Below are 15,292 nucleotides of genomic sequence, written 5' to 3'. Positions count from 1 at the left end.
ACAGAGAAACAGATAGAGACAAAGATATATAGGACAGAAATAGACAGACAGGGAGAGACAGGGAGACACAAAGATTCGGGGGGAAATAGAGGGAGAGGAAGAGGAAGACAGAAAGACAGAGACAGAGAGTGTGAATCCATATATTGAGACTGAAAGTCCTGGTCCAGAAATGCTTGGTACTATTCTATCATCGGCTTTCCCTCTTCAGCAGACTTCTTGCAAGAAAATTTCAGTTGCTGGATTTGATCAACTGTAGTCCTGAGGCAAATGAGACCCTCAAGAGATGTCCATTTCTCGTGTTGCCTCCCATGCTCTCCACAGCTTACAGTTTCCCAAAATCTTCCCTTGCCAAGCAAAGGCTTAGAGGGTTGTTGAAGTATGGCTGCTTCTGAACCTAATGTAATGAATTTCAAGTGTTGTTGTTCAAACAGACATTGTTGTTCAAACTCCCTGTCTTAAAGCTGGTGCAACAAAACACCATCACCAAAAAGCAAGTTGAAGAGTAAAGGGTTTATTTTGCTTATGCTTCCTTATTGCTGTTCATCATCTAAGGAACACAGGGTAAGAATTCAAAGAGGGCAAAAATCTGGAGGCAGGAGCTGATGGAGAAACCATAGAGGGATGCTGCTTACAGGCTTGCTCCCCATGGTTTGCACAGTCTGCTTTCTTACAGAACCCAGGACCACTAGTCCAGAGATGGCACCACCTACAATAAGATAAGCCATCCCCATCAAAAACTCATTAAAAATGTCTTACAGCTAGATGTAGATATGGAGGCATTTTCTCAATTTAGGTTCATTTCTTTCAGTTAACTCCAGCCTGTGTCAAGTTGACAGAAGTCTAGGAAGATAACTCCTCTAAAATTGAAAATCTGAAAGTGATTTTTTTATTAAGAAGTGGATTTCCAGTTTATGGCTTTTATTCAGGGGGTCTACAGTTCTAAAACTATAAACTGGCCATCCCCAGGTAGAGTAATCTTCCAACAGCTGCTGAGAATGTGCTTTCTACTCTATGACTCAACACCAGGCATGACAGTAGCTGAAACTATAAAATAAATACATGAGATCTTAATTAATTTCCCAGAAGATTCCACTATTAACTTTGGAAATAGCTTGAATGGTGAACTTCTAAGCTATGCAAAATTGTAAACTGACATTTTCACACTACAGTTGACATCTGAAACTTAGATTTTAGTAATTACATACAGTTATATAAACACTGGATTAGCAGTACTTAATAATCACTTAAATTGATTCTGCTGGCAACAGTGCATTCCTCAAATTTTATGTAATTTTGGGGACACAAAATAACATATCACAAGCAGCATTAGACCAAATCCACATTTCCTGCATTTTTTCCAGTTAAAGAGTCTTTTATTTTCTCACATTTAAATTGAGTTTAATTAAAATTATATAAATTTTAAAGTATGACATATACTCATAATATCTAGTCTATCAATTTTATCTATTTAGATACAGTATTCTATCATCTATCTTAACTAAGAATTTATAATTTCATATCTGAATTACGTTTTGATTTTAATTTGTATACCATCTAAATACCATCTTTTTAAATCTAGATCATCTTAATGTTAAATAACTTAACTTTGATTATGAAGTTATATCTAGTCTTCAACTCCATCAGATATCTGAGAACAGATTAAATATTACCTGAATATATAGGAAGCAAAAAAAAATCATATGATTAGCCTAGACTGATTTGCTGTTGTCTGGTCAAGAAGTATATTTAAGGCTTTTGAAGACTTGGTTCCAAATGGATATACCATCATTTGCGCTCAGTTCTGCTCAACCACTGAAACAAATTTTATGATTAATACAAATCCAAGACATGGAGAAACTGATTGTTCTTTCGATATGAAGGTCTGCAGAGTTGCACTTGCCTATGTATGGCTACAAGAAGATGGAAAGGTGATGGTTTGCCACTGTGTACTCACCAACCTTCCCTTTCTTTACCTGAAGAGTCTGAAGGACTGTCTTTGAAGTTTTGAGTCATTGTTTCTGAGACTGCCATTAACCAGAGTGATTTGGGCTTGGGAGTCCTTCAAACACCTCAACTTCACAGTTTCTTAATTATCACAAGATCCCTTCTCTTCTGGACCATATTGGCACTTGTTATTGCACCATTCCCTGGACTCTGTACACACTCTTTAGCATTGGCCTAGTGAAGAGAAGCAGCAGATCTTCCATAGTCCTCCCCAACTGCAATCTTCTTATTCTAGTCATTAGGAGACTCTTGTTTTTCAGGGTCATTCATATTTCTCAGCAGTTGGTCCTGCCATTGCCGAAACTTAATTAGTAACTAAAATCTTTAAACATAGATGGGAAACTTCATTGTACATATAAGCATCAGTGTCTGGGGAGGTAGAAAAACAAAGCAAAACAAACAAACACTGGACATCAAAAGAAAATCTAACAAAACTCTCATTAAAGTCCAGCAAAGGGTACACAGACCATGTTCCTTTGCTTTGCTTTGGACCCACTATACCCCATGTAGGGAGGTATTGTCTTCCTATGACATTATGGTTGAAAGACCTTCCTCACTGTTTCCCAGGTTGAGATACCAACAGTTGGCAGAATTCTCTAATCATTTCTTTCTCAAGGAATGAAGGTCATGCAGTCCTCCAAACCCTATTTATTGGACTATTCAAGAGACCCAGCCAACTTCTGAGTTCACTATCAAGTTTTCCTTGTTCAAGTATAGTTAGTGATCCTGTCTGGGTCAGATGTATAACTGAAGGAGCAATGAAGCAAATAAGTTAAAAAAAAAACAAAAACTGCACAGAGATTCTCTCCATTTCTACGGCTGTGAAAGTAGCTAGCATTACACCATGGATACACCATACCAAGGTCAAAGAATGAAAGCCACAGATGATGGCAAAGGGATTGTCTCCAGATTATAAATACATTAAAATTAAGATTTTCATACAAACCCCAGGCTCTTCAACTTCCTGCCCCTATACCTTTTTTTGAGACTTGTGTTTGGTATCAATATGGGATTCAATCCCCATTGTCCTCAGTCCTGGGTCTGGGAACTGAGAAAGAAATGTAGGGAAGGTATTAGCTAACATGAATAGAGACCAGCAACACATATTTATCTTGACCTTTGCTAACAGATGTGTACTGTAAATGTCTAGTTGTATTAAAGAAAGGAACGATGCGGGAGCTTATCTTTTGTGATAGAAATAAGAATTTACAATTCTATGAATACTGCGTCTGGGCTACCCTAGTTCAAGAAATTAAAAGATTTCATTGTAAAGTTGGGAGTGCATAACAGAGGCTTTGTAAAACCATACAGGTATATAGAAAGAAAGCCCCTCCCAAAATATATAAAATAAGAAAATATATTCCAATGGCTATAACATTAAAAATCTAGAAATCTCTTTAAAATATATATTCTGACCTTTAGGAAACAGAAAATCTAGGGAACCATACTCCATGGCACAAAATAGTACCCTGGGAATAGAGTTAATGATTCCCAGTCAGAACTTAGGCAAGATTGCTGGTTATGCTTAGACACCTTCTAAAGGATTTATCGTGCAGTTCAGACATCATAGATGGGGACAGCAAGGATATGTGAGAAGGGAGATGCGAATTGATACTGGTGATAGAATTGCTCAAATGTTGTTTGCTTACCTCAAGGGTAAAGGTTCTCCAAGAGAAAGGACAGGAGATTTTGGGAGTCCTGGAAAATGTATGTTCTGACCAACAGTGGTCAATGATCAGATGCCCAAATTAATGGTACAAATGAATGGTATTTACATAGAAGGTTTGGTAGATACAAGAGCTGATGTAAGTATACTTTCTCAAAAGTCTTGGAATCCAGATTGTCCACGTAAGAAGATTTACACACCATTTGTAGGAATTGGTAAATTATAACAAATAAGACCAAGTGTCTGTTGGGGTAGGATTAAGGTTAGGCTATCTCAGAATTAGGAATAGGGTTCTGTTAGGTTTGTTAACAAGTGGGTCAAGCACACCAAAAAGAAAAGAAAAACTGGCAAAAATACATTCACATAGTTTTATGCCAAAATTCTTTTAAAAACCTGAACATGTATCTCTTTTTTGTTTTATTTTAAATAAAGTTGTAAGGAGAAAAAAAGCAAAGAAAATATAAATAAAATAAAATAAAATAAAATACAAGTTCTCACAGGAAAAAGAAAAAAGAAAGGAAGCACTGAACTTCATGGTGATACTGTAAGTAATCTGTCCTGAGGTACACATAACTTGAAGAAGGCTCATAGTCCCCATTTTCATTCTACCTTAGTGTTCACCCATGGATGAGTCACCCTTTCATGAGGTCCAATCTGAAGTCTATAAGAGGGATTTTTCTACTGTGATACCTGCTTTCACTATTAATATATTTTAAATGCTCATATTAATAACTGTCCTTTTTCTCTTGTTGTAGGTAAAAATGCCTTTAAGACTCTTGTTATACAAGAAAATAGACTTTTTATTCATCTAATCAGTTTTATTATGTCGTGGTCACTAATATTTGGTTCCAGAATTAGCTTTTATGTTTTGAATGTGAAATAATTGCCAAAGTTCATGTTTGAGCAGTATATAACCTAAGATGGCAATGTAATGCAGTTGTGGAACCTTTAGAAAATGGATCCTCCTTTGAAAAAAGGATGTCTACCTTCAGAGAAGTGCAGAGGGAGGAAAAGAAAAAGTTGGAGGGAGAAAGACAGAGACAGAAACAGAGAGGGAAAGGGAGAGAGACAGACACAGAAACAGAGAGTGTAAGGGAGAGAGGAAGGGATGGTTGGATGTTGAAGAATTGATACTAGTTACTGTTCTCCTGTTACCTTTGGTTAGCTACTTCACTATCTGCTCTTACTCGGCTTTTAATTCTGATTGGTTTACATGTGATCCTGCATGCTATTCTATATGGCCAGTTAGGTAGCAGTTCAATTAAATAAATGCATCATAGAACCAATTATACCTCTTTAAAACAGGCAGAGTCCATGGTTTAAATCATTACCTAAGATCAATGGGTTATATAATAGAGCCATAGATCTTAGTAGGCACTGAGACCTTAGCCCAACTGTTTCTATGAAACCACTACCATTCAGAGTCTAAAACGGAGAACATAGACACTGCCATCTGCCATAAATAAAACAAAATCAAAATCCTCCAAAGTCCATAGTTCTGAGAAGGTTCCTAAATGTACTAATCAACATTTAGGGCTATTGTACTTCAGCTTTGAGCTGTTATTATCATTTGAAGTAGGTCAACAAAGAAGATGACTCTTCTACTTAAAACTCATCCTGAGATAGGTTTGGTGCAAACTTGGGATCCATACTGCCCAGCATTACTGCATGCTGGCCAATAAAGTCATTCTATTGATTTAAACCCCTGTCCTAGGAATCTTCCTTCATGGACACCCCCACAACACTGCTGCCTGTAATGCTGTAGATTTCTCCTGTTTCAGTTATTTTACTGCCAGAGAAAATTAAACCAATCTAGACACTAGATCCAAGCCATATTTCTTTGTACAAGGCTAAGCGCAAATGTTTTTTGAGGAGTACATGTTCTCATAGGAAGCCATACTTTAAAATCCCTGACATCATGAAGTTCTCACTCTTGATCATTAGGAATACACTTAGTTATCTTTCCTCTTTTATCCAGACATAGACTGTGGCTACACTGACTCAGGTCTGAGCCTGGTGAGAACTGAATCCCAGGCACCAGGGTGAGAACTGTGCAAGGTAGTAAGAACAGAGAGAGCATAGAGTATGTGCTTTCTTGGTCTGTCTGGGGCATTTGTCTCTCTGCAGTGCCAAGGGACCACTATCTTGGGATCTGAACCTGGCCTCAGAGATCCTGGCAACTGTGTACCAGCAAGGTTCTATACCTCTCAGCAAAGACAGCAGTGTCCTGAATTTGCCATTGTGAGCTCAGCATGCCTGCAGTGTTATGTAGTTTCCAGTCTCTCAATCTATCAGGCCGGGTAAGGCTGGTTGGGTTCCTCATCCTTGCTTAGTAACAGTCCTGCTGGAGCATGCTCCCTGCAGGCTGACATGGCTGGAGCTATGCTGGGGATAAGGCTGTGGCAGTAGTACCAGGGGATCTGGTTCAGGTCCGTGGTCCAAAGGCTCCACTGGATTGTGAGTTTGTAGCATTTTCCCTACAGCCAGTTCATCTGAAAGGACTTTGCCTGCAGAACAGTGGCAGCTGCCCAGCTCTCTAGACATTCACTAGCTGCCCCAGAATTTTCCTAGACCTACATTGCTGCTATTGAGAACAAGCAAAAGACACATATTTCAAGTGCCAATTTGTAGCGATCGCCTATCTCGCTGGCAAGGAAGATGCACCACAACAGGATCCTTTACAGGCGTTTATTGCGGATTTGATTGCAGTGATGAAAGACCCCCAAGCCCAGAAACCAACCCTCCTTATATATGCTTAGGAGGACTGTGTCCCTACCTGATTGGTGCATTCTGTGCGCCCTAATTAGCATACTCAGAGTCAGCATGAGTCAGCAAAATAGGCAAATGTGCATGTGCACTTAGGTTGTTTATCTCAAAACTGGCCACCCTCCCTTCGGGTTGGGCGCCATCTTGTAATGGCAAATGCGGTGGCTTCCCACACCAATTTATTCTGAAAGTACATTTAATAATGAATTCTAGATCCCAGGCTGGAGTGGAGCTGGGCACTTCCCAATAGATAAACAGCTTCTATTGTAAACAGTTGCTTGAGTTCACACGTCTCAGGTACAACTTCTCCATCTTGCTACCATCATCAAAAAAGTACATGTCCCCAGACCCAGAGACCAGCTCCTATCCTAATTGATGAAAACTCCCTCACCCAACCTCTTATGTTAAAATATGATTGGACACCCTCTTTCACCTTGCTCTATGGTTTTATCCTTTAATATGCTGCCCAAAGTCACTTCGGGGTCATATTTCAGCTTCCAAGTCTGTTCTGCTTCCCTGATCTAGCAGTAGCAGCTTTAGTGCAATGAATTTTTATTAGCTGCCTAGACCTGGTATTTGAGTTATGCTGGATTTAAGCAGACCTCACAATACTACAGGCCTCATCTCAGCAGCCTCTTGCTTCTGTGCCTCTGGGTTTACATCCTATCTCTCTACCAGAGGATTTCTCTGTAGGACTAGAACAGTCCATCCTGTTGGTCTTGCCCTACCTCTTTTCCTCAAGGCACTTATTTTCTTGAGTCCCATTCTCTAAGATATTGAATCAGGATTCCCATTTATTCGCTGGGTACTATGCTACTACCCTCTGAACCTTTTCTGTGTGTTTGTTACTGAGGATTGGACAGAGAATGCATACTAGAAAGATGCTCTGTCACGAGTCCAGCCTGTCCCCATGTCACAGAAGTGTCAAGGCTGATCACAGCTTCTTAGATGTCCAGGTTCTTCCTAGAACCAAGCAAAGAACTGAATGTCCAGTGGCACGAGCAATCTAGGAAAGGATATGGCAAACCAGTTTTCTAAGTTTATTCCACCTTTTTGAATGGCTTATGATGGGTGAGTTCTGAGAGGCATGGACCCCAGAGACTTCATCCCAGAATAGCTTCTCCCTTCTGATATGCCTTTCCTGGCGCTCTGACATACCTTAAGGCTTCCTGAGCATCAGCCTATAATACTAGACAAATTTTCTGCAGATCAACAGAAGAGAAACTTTTGTTGATATAACGCTATTTGGATGAATTAATGACTATAGAATTCCTGATTTGGTTCAGACATTTTTAGGAAGAATGTTTTATGAGATGGTTTTAATTGTTTCTTCAGAATGATATAATAAAGTTAGAATCAAGAATAGAATGTATCCCCTCCTTATAAAATAGTAAGTAAAGGTTGCCTAATAAGGAATATAATGAGCTCTCATATATTGCATTAATAAGAGAAATAGGATTAGAGCAAATTAATAATCATGAAAAAAGCAATTACAGGTCAGGTGTGCACTAGAATAAAATAAGACAATATGGGAGCTGGAGAGGTTAAGAGTACTTTCTCTTCCAAGGTCCTGAATTCAATTCCCAGCAACTTTATGGTAGCTCGCGACCATCTGTAAAGAGATCTTCCAGTGTATCTGAAGACACTGACAGTGTACTCACATATATAAAATAAAATCTTTTAAAAAACTAAGGGCGCCTTTCCTCAGCTGCCGCCAAGGTGCTCGGATCTTCCGAGGAAGCTAAGGCCGCGTTGGGGTGAGGCCCTCACTTCATCCAGCGACTAGTACCTTGCTGGCACTTTGCAACATGGCTTCCGTCTCCGAGCTCGCCTGCATCTACTCTGCCCTCATCCTGCACGACGACGAGGTGAGGGTCACGGAGGATAAGATCAATGCCCTCATTAAAGCGGCTGGTGTCAATGTTGAAACTTTCTGGCCTGGCTTGTTTGCAAAGGCTCTGGCCAATGTCAACATTGGGTGCCTCATCTGTAATGTAGGGGCTGATGGTCCTGCTCCATCCGCCGCTGCCCCAGCTGAGGAGAAGAAAGTGGAAGCAAAGAAGGAAGAATCCGAGGAGTCTGAAGATGACATGGGCATTGGTCTTTTTGACTAAACTGCTTTGTTAACATGTCCAATAAAGGGCTGAACCTGTTAAAAAAAAAAAAAAAAAAAAAACTATGAAATTGTTGCTTTGTATGAGCTTGGTGAAAAAACTATTGCTTTGAACTTACTATAGACAACCTTCTGTAACTCCCTTTCATGTAGCAATCTATCTGTGAGGTAATTTTATTAAAAAAACTTTTGTCTAAGAAGCTACAAAAAGGCCGAGTCTATAAATAAAGGATAGTTTTGGAGACCATCCATCAAATGTGTATGTATGTATGTATGTATGTATGTATGTATGTATGTATGTATGTATGTCTATACAAAATGTATGCATGCATACCTACCTATATATCTATATATTTACATATGTACATCTATGTGGTCTATTTCTCTATCCCATTCCTTCCTGGTTCTTTCATTTAACCTGTCCTTTGACTGGAGAATTGAGAACACTGATATTTAAAATTGTTGATATTCATGTGCAAGTATGGTAATCCTGTTGCTGGTTTTTGGTATATTCTTCTTAGTATATTTTAGTTTTTAAAAATTAAGACCTTCCACAATCTGACACTCTCTGAAATGCTGAATTCTCTCTTTAAGAAGAAATAATGTTTCCTATATTTCTCTTATTTTTAGTTTTTTGAATATGATTTGTTTAGGCTGTTTATGTCATGGAATTTTCCATTCTCCTTAAATCATCACTGTTTTGCTGAGTTTGCTGTTATAGACTTTAAAACTTATATGCATTGCTACAACCTCTGGGGGATTTCCGAGTTTTCTAAATAATTAGCTGTTAGTCTTCTCTTACAGCTTTCAATATACATTCTTTGAGGTATATATATATATATATATATATATACACATACATACATATACATATATACATATATATATACATGCATACATATATACACATATATACATACACACACATACATATATATATATATAGATATAGATATAGATATATATATAGTATTTATACTCAGAGGATTTTCCTTTCTTGTCTTGTCTATTTGGTGTTCTGTGGAAGAGGGGGTTGTTGTACATAGATGTGCCTTTCCTTAGTGTGGGGAGTTTTCATCTATGAGCATGCTAAAGATATCCATGCCATTGACTTGCTGTCTCTTTTATCTATGCCAGTAATTAAAAGTTTGTATTTGATGGTATTCCACAAGTCTTATGACTTCCTTTTATATGTGTATATGTGATAAGTTTGCATATACTTTTGTGTTTCTGCCTTAATTTCTCTTCATGCTGAACTGCAACTTTCATGTAAAACAAAGCTTTTAATACCTAAGTCGGTTTTGGTCATGATGTTTTATTCAAACAGAAGAAACCTAGTAAGAAAAACATGAAGCTTCACAGAGATTTAAATTTCTACATGTTTAATACTCAAATACACAAGTATTGCATAAAATATTAAAATTTCTAAGTGTCATCAGGTCAGCTATAAAAACTTAAAATTACTCTTTTACAGATTATGTACCGAAGATAATTGACAGGTACTTTAAGAAACAATTAGAATCTCATAACTTTTTATGACTGTGAGATGCATAGATGGAATTTTTGTAAAATATGCTTAGGAAAGTTTGAATCCTTTCCTCTGGGATGTGATGTGATATCAACAGTTCTGTCCTATGGAGAACTGATCAATTATGTCCATTGTTTTAAGGAGGAAACCACAGTGAATTTAGCCAATATCTGAAAACAAAATGAGGTTCTGTAAATAGTCATTTAAAAGTGTTATGTTATTTTTATTGAATGATGTAAGGTGCATTTTAATATCCTTAACAATTTGGAATTTGAGGTAGACTATGTTGGTTTTTCTTAAAAATAATGCACTCGGTTCATTTTTTAAATATTGTATTGAAGGAATTTACTATTGTAATGTTGTATCTAAATGGACATAAGATGCTTGGATGCGCTAGTGAGAATGCTTTAGTCTTTTACATTAACTACATGGATTTATATCAAAAATTTCTTGATTTGAGCTTAATTATGCCTATGTCTACAAGATTCTGTATTTATTTGTTCTTGTAAATCAACCAAGGATCAGAATTCTTCACAATTTTGAGAATTTTGTTTTTTCTTCAATAATTGATTATTTTTTTGTTTACTTTAAATCAAAACCACACACCCCCTAGTCTCTTCCATAAAAGTCCCATCCATAAAAGTCCCTCTCCTAATTGACCTCTTTCTTTCTTCTCAGGACAAGGAGAGCCCCCCTTGGATAGAACCCACCTGGAGACATCTAGTCCCAGCAGGACTAGGCACATTCTCTCCCACTGGGGCCAAACCAGAAAATCTGGGTAGAAGAAATGGCGTTCAATGGCAGAAAACAAAGACAGAGTGAGCCACTGCTCTGGAGCCCCTGCAAGCTCCCTGGTTGCTGACCAAGTCTCTTTGAGCCCCCAGGGGTCCAAGTTACTTGAGACTTTTGAGGTTTGGCCTGTTGCTATGTATTGTAATGCTAAGTTCAAACCCCTAGTTGCCCAAGAGACATGAGTCCTCAAGTAGACCCAAATGAAGCTATGTGAACTTGCCCCCAAGTTATTTCTGACTGGTGAAAAAGACTCCTACAGCCTCTAGCTGGGAAGAATTAACATAGGCAGGTACTGGTGTTCTGGGCTTGGGGTCAGAAGAGACCTAAAGGGGAGAGAGAAGAAGGTGGATAGCAGAGAAAGACACCATTGGCTAGGAGTCAGGAAAGCATTGCTCTGAGGGATGGCCGATTGGAGTTAGAGCAACCTACATGAAACATTTTAATAACTTGGAGTTATTGATATGAAAATAGATTCTAATAGCATATCTGCACAGCTCTAGTGCTGATTAAGGTGTATTGTAAATAATAAAAGTTGTGTTTTTGATCCAGAAACTGAATGATCAAAGGAAGGATACAAGCCCCAGATTGGGATTAAATTCCACAACATAGGTCTTCTTGTGGTGTCCTTAACCTGTCCAGTTTGCTTGAGAATTTTATTTTGAATACCAACTTGAATAAGCTCTTGCGTTGATGGTCCTGTTTTCCAATTTGAAATAACTGTATTATTCCTGAAACCTGTTCAAGTTTCCTAAATTGTTCAATTCTCTTCAGCTATGTTTTCAATGTATTCAATTACTGCCTACAGATGAAGACAATTATGTAATTGTTAGTGATATTATGTTCAGTTTTTGTTAAGAGTATCACACATACTCAGAGCCTAGTAAGATAAGTCTTTTCTGTTTGTTTTAGTTTGGTTTTTAAGATAGGAAATCTTTATATAGCCTTGGCTATCCTGGTAATCTATCTGTGGAACATACTGTTCTTAAACTCACAGAGATTCTGCCTGCCTTGTCCTTCCAAGTGCTGGGATTAAAGGCATGCTCCACTACCACCTAGCCCATAAAGGTCTTTTTTCCTTGTCTGGTTAATCATATATTGCATCTCTTAGGTAGTTCCTGTTAGGATTCTTCCAAACTCCACCCCACAATTGCCTGCCACTATAAAAAGGGATGCTTGCTCCCTCCTCTCTCTTTTGGTCTCTTGCTCTTGTTCTCCTCCCTTGCACCATTGTCCCTCCTCTCTCCATCTCCCCCCGCCCACTACTTATCTACTCCTCTTCTACTCTGCTTTCTCTCTCTGCCCCTGCTACCCTCTTAACTCCCCTCCCTGTTGTTGTTAGAAAAAGGATAAATAGTGTGTGTGGGGGGGTATGCTCTATGGGGGTGTGGAGAGGAATGAGAGTAAATCTCTACCCACTTCAAATGACAGACATTCTAATAAACCTCAATTGACAGAAAAAAAAAATGCTGAACTGAGCATCCCACAAAGAATTAATGTGAGTCATGAACAAAACAGGAATCTCCAGGCATGAAATTATGGAATATTTATTATTATAGTAAACAATTTGTGTAACATAAATGAGCAAGTACGATTAATTCATACATTATGTTGAATAGAATTCAAACCAATTAAGACAGGAAAACAGGAGATATTTTAGAAATAGGTTGTTCTCAATTGCAAAAAGATGGAAGGAAGCATCAACTCAGATGCTTCTGTGAGTTTGTGCTTGATGGTTTCAGTATTTTGTGGAGGAACTCACTTATTTCTCTACAGACAGGATTTAAACCAAGTTCTAACAAATCCTGCTAGCGTTTTGAAAAGGAGTTGTTGAAAGAATACTCAAACAAATGAAAAATGAAGAAATATGTGGTTACAGGGATTGTGGAATCTAATAAATGAAAAAAATTATGGACAGCTAACTAAAAGGGTGGGTCCAGAGGAGACCTCAACCTACTGCAATTGTCTCTTCTGTAGAACACCATAGCATTTAATGGCCTTGTGCCAACAGGTTGTTGCGTATTCACTGCTGAATGAAAGATAGGTTACAAATATCATCTCAGATACTAGACTCACCTCAATTCTTATTGAAATAGATTCTAAAGTTTTCCTCCAACAATCAGACAAATGTCATCAAGTGAAGACATATCAGAAATCTAAAGATGAAAGCAATAAAGATATGCAACTTCATAATCTGAAATGCTGTGCCCTCACCAGGGCCAGCCTGGAGAAATGCAGGAGAAGGTAGCCAGTCAGCAGGACTCCAATGCACCACACCAAATTCCTTGCTCCCTCAGTTCCTGTACCAGCCTTGCACCTCCAGGATTGCTCAGCCCCTCTGCCCTCATCTGACCTGTGACCAGGCAAGCTGGATAAGGCTAGTTGCTTACCTTGGGGGAGGGGGCAGGTCATCTTCCTCTGGAGTTGGGGGTGGCAGCGACTTCATGGCACATTGCTGGCTGGCAAAAGAGGTCTCTGTGAGATCTGAGACGGCATTGTTACTATAACAGTCTCTATTGTTGAAATGCTCAAACATAGAGCCAAACAAATCCTAGCCCAAAATTTGACACCATTCTGCCTGAAGATAAAATTAATGGCATTTCCAGTGGTTAGTTTAACAGAATCAAAGTAACTCCACATGTAGGTAGTCATATTCATCACCTTCTTAGAAGTGGAATGTGGGTACTGTTAGCATTCCTTCTAAACTCCACAACACAGTTACCCGGCTGGTGCCAGGTATGTCTGACTCAGTATAAAAGGGGCTCTTTGCCTCCTCCTCACCCTTTTCCCTCTCTGTTCCTTCTCTTCCTGTTCCCTCCCCCTACTCAAGGTGTTCATGGCCAGCCTCTACTTCTACCCTATCCCCTTCCTTTCTCTGTCCCTACTCCCTCAACTCTCCTCCCCATGTCCTAAATAAACTGCACTCCATACTGTATCCTTCATGTGGCTGGTACCACAAAGGAACCACCTTCCACCTCACTACACTGTGCCTCTACCAAACATATTCCTAATTCTTTCTTTTTTATAAAATACAACAGGTACTGTCAGAAGCAGACATGTCTCATAGTCTCAAGACCTTTTAATAATGAAATTACCTTAAATGCCATACTCTGTGGATCTCTGACACTTTTAAAGAGTATTTATCTAATTATAGCATGCTGAATTGTTAAACACTGATTTTTTTAAACTATTTACTATTTGAATAACCTTAAAATCATATTATTATGATAAACTAAATGAGAATCTAATATTACCATGAGTTTGACTATCTGACTATTAACTTGCATTACTTAATTATCCTAAACAGTATGTAATAACAGATATTAAAAGGACTGGAATTAAACCTTGTATACTAAATGAGATGCTCTTAATATGCAGCTTCTCGTACCAGAAGTCATATCACCGACTGCCTCCAGAGTTTCAGCTTCTAAACTTCTGTTAACTTCTCTCCTCTGCAGCTGTTTTCCCTTGTTTATTTAAATTTTCTTTAATTAAGAAGACTCAGAACTGGAGAGATGGCTCAGTGGTTAAGGATTACTGCATTTGTGGGGGTTGACATTCAGTTTCCAGTACCAATTACTGGGTGGTTCATAACCACCTGTAAGTGCAATTACAGAACATCCTATAACTCTGTCTTCCACAGGCACTTGAAAGCATATGCACAATTCCACACTGAGACACACATGTATATAATTAGAACTAAAACTCAAATATTTTTAAAAAGAATCCACTTTACTAGGCAATAGTGGTACATACCTTTAATTCCAGCACTTGAAAGGTGGATCTATGAGTTTGAGCCCAGCCTGGTTTACAGAACAAGTTCCAGGACAACCAGTGCTATACGGAGAAATACTTTCTTGAAAAAACAAAACAAAACAAAAACAAAAAAACAAAAACAAAAAGTATACATAATAATATTTTGTTATTTTCAAAGTCTAGGAAATAATGTGTATCAACAGAGTTCAACAAGCAGTCTCCTTTGTTTGTTTCTTCCTTATAAATTGTGATTATTAATATTCATGATCAACTTGATCCTATATTTGAGGATATTTCCAAAGAAGTCTAACTGAAAAAGGAAAACCATGATTGCTGGCATGGAGTAGGCACATAGGCTGAATTTAAAAAGAGAGGAAGATAAAGCCAGATTAGTGACGACATTCATTTCTTTCTCCTTCTTGACTGTGGATTCAGCATGATGTGCTTTTTCAAGGTCCTGCCACCATGTTTTCACCTGGATGTGCCAAAGTAACCTCTCATATTTTTACTTGGTTTTGTCAGGAATTTTGTCCCAACCAAAGAAACCAAACTGTCACGTGCCCACGCTTCCCGCCGCTAGGAACAGGCGTGCAACAAACAAACAGATTCTTCTGCGGATAACCTTTATTGTACAGCACTTTGAGCAGGGGGCTTCTTGAGCAGGAAACTT

General features: G+C 38.4%; 1 protein-coding gene across 1 annotated transcript; it reads left to right on the top strand.

The window, feature by feature from the left end:
- The first annotated feature begins 8,154 nt into the window (after positions 1 to 8,154).
- On the top strand, positions 8,155 to 8,583 carry LOC308438601 (large ribosomal subunit protein P1-like). The gene has a single exon (XM_080940071.1). The coding sequence runs from the start codon at positions 8,245 to 8,247 to the stop codon at positions 8,548 to 8,550; it is 306 nt and encodes a 101-aa protein (XP_080796197.1). The 5' UTR covers positions 8,155 to 8,244; the 3' UTR covers positions 8,551 to 8,583.
- Positions 8,584 to 15,292: the final 6,709 nt, after the last annotated feature.

Source organism: Micromys minutus (assembly GCF_963924665.1).
Source record: "Micromys minutus genome assembly, chromosome: 28".
Taxonomy (NCBI): domain Eukaryota; kingdom Metazoa; phylum Chordata; class Mammalia; order Rodentia; family Muridae; genus Micromys; species Micromys minutus.
Note: the sequence above shows the minus strand (reverse complement) of the source record. Positions and strands in the feature narration are given on the sequence as shown.